The 1,945-nt window shown below is 34.4% G+C and overlaps 1 protein-coding gene across 1 annotated transcript; it reads left to right on the forward strand.

Annotated features, from left to right (window-relative positions):
* Positions 1-207: 207 nt before the first annotated feature.
* Positions 208-1,149, forward strand: LOC135128593 (uncharacterized). Its single transcript, XM_064055545.1, has 3 exons — positions 208-417; positions 478-658; positions 711-1,149. Exons 1-3 carry the CDS (start codon positions 208-210, stop codon positions 1,082-1,084), a joined length of 765 nt encoding a protein of 254 aa, XP_063911615.1. The 3' UTR covers positions 1,085-1,149.
* The last annotated feature ends 796 nt before the right edge of the window (positions 1,150-1,945 follow it).

The raw sequence follows: 1,945 nt of genomic DNA on the forward strand, positions 1-1,945 counted from the left end.
TTCACATGACGATTGTTCTGACTGATATTGACATCTCCAAAAATAAGTAATTTATCGCCCGTCACATTGGTTTTGTACACGTCTTGTTGTAATTAAAAATTGAAATTGTAATCGTGTTGTGGAGTTTGGAGGTACGTATAAGAACTGTTTATATCAGCATAATAAGTTCCCAATCAATCACTATGTTGTAATTGCATAAAACAAGGAATGGAAAATAAAAAACGAAAAAGATCTCCAAAAACCACAGCTGAACAGTTTTCACTCTATATTGAAAAACTTGAAAATAACATTAACTTCCGGGAAAACCCCTTCCACCCAGGGGAAGACACTGACTATATTAAAAGTGTATGGCAAAATTTAACAGAACTGTTAAACAGCAGTGGGGGGCCTAAAAAAAATTACAAAGAGTGGAAAAAGGCAAGTTGATTATTTGTAATGCAATATAAAACTAATAAGTGAAAACGTAATATATTGCAGACTTTTAGCAACTGGAAAACCAGTGTCAGAGCAAAAGCTCGAGCAATCAAAGCTAGCCAAAAAGAAACTGGTAACGACGGTGAACCTGAAGCTCCACTTACAAAATTGGAAATACGATTATTAAATGCAACTGGGAATATTGTGGTGAATGGCCTGGATATTCCTGAATTGGGGTTGGAAGGTAATCTGTCAGTCTATCTATATTTTTTAAATTATTTATAAAAATATTGCAGAGGAACCTGTGATTTCAAAAGCAACAAACACAGCATCATGTAGTTCAACCGCAATTTCTGTGATTTCAAAGCCAGCAGGCAGTGGACCACGCAGTTCAAACGCAATTCCTGTGATTTCAGAGGCAACAGAGGCTCCGTCCAATAGTTCAGATGCAATCCAAAATATACGAAAGAAAAAATGTTATAATACATTCAACAGTGCTCTTAAAAACCTTACAATGAACACGTCTCAAAATGAAGTCGAAAAAGAAAAATTGGTGGTTTTGAGACAAATAAATACGAATTTAAGTAAATTAGTCGAATTAGAAACTTTTAAGTTGAAATTAAAATATCCACAAATTAATATTGAGGAGACTGAGGATAATGTGCAATAAGGACCAAGATATATCTAGGTTTTGTTACAGTTTATTTTGTAATTCTTGTTAATAAGTTGAGAGTTAATTTTGTGTTAAATTAAAAATTGTTATTACACAAAATTATTTTGAATAACATTGTTTCTCCTTTGTCGTCCTAGGTGCAATAATTGAACATTGAAATCAGCGTCATTAAAATCTTCTACTTCAAGTTCGTTGTGCATATCATAATCGATTTCTATTTCAATATTTCTCATTCTCATGATATTATGGAGTATACCACACGTGTAAAAAATTTTTGCTACAAATAGTGGATGGTATTTTAAAACTCTGTCCTTATGTAAACATCTCCATGCCGTTTTAAGAACTCCAATGCATCGTTCTATGCTATTTCTAGCTAAACGATGAGCATAAGTATATCGTCCTTCTGGAGTATTTGGATCTGCCCCATTAATTGGTGTCAGTAGATAAGGTGTTAACGGATATGCAGAATCCCCCAATAGCCAGGTTGTCTCATCATTGTTATTAAAGAAACATCTTCTCAAATAAACCTGAATATCACTCAGCTGCCAAATAGCTGCATCATGCACACTTCCGGGAAAACGAGCACCCATGTGCAGAATCCTTAAATCTGAATCGCATATTATCTGGCAGTTCAAACTGAAATAACCTTTTCTGTTCATAAACACTAATCTTGGCACATCAATGTTCCCTAAAACCAAAGCTTCTCCACTAATTGGCACGTGAGTGCAGTCAATGCAGCCCACAACTCCTGGAAGTTGAAAACGTTGGAAGAATCTATTTTTTGTCACTGTGATTTCTTCCACTGTGCGTGGAAATTTGATTATGTGATGAAATTGATCTATAATTATATCAATGACT

Source organism: Zophobas morio, unplaced genomic scaffold, assembly GCF_036711695.1.
Source record: "Zophobas morio isolate AGI-343-1 ecotype UQ-CSIRO unplaced genomic scaffold, CSIRO_AGI_Zmor_V1 ptg000002l, whole genome shotgun sequence".
NCBI lineage: Eukaryota > Metazoa > Arthropoda > Insecta > Coleoptera > Tenebrionidae > Zophobas > Zophobas morio.

Excerpts from the sequence above, each read along its gene's own strand:
- LOC135128593 (XM_064055545.1), top strand. The coding sequence starts at position 208 with ATGGAAAATAAAAAACGAAAAAGATCTCCAAAAACCACAGCTGAACAG. Across the intron at positions 418-477 it reads ATTACAAAGAGTGGAAAAAG|ACTTTTAGCAACTGGAAAAC; the intron begins GCAAGTTGATTA and ends AATATATTGCAG. Across the intron at positions 659-710 it reads TCCTGAATTGGGGTTGGAAG|AGGAACCTGTGATTTCAAAA; the intron begins GTAATCTGTCAG and ends AAAATATTGCAG.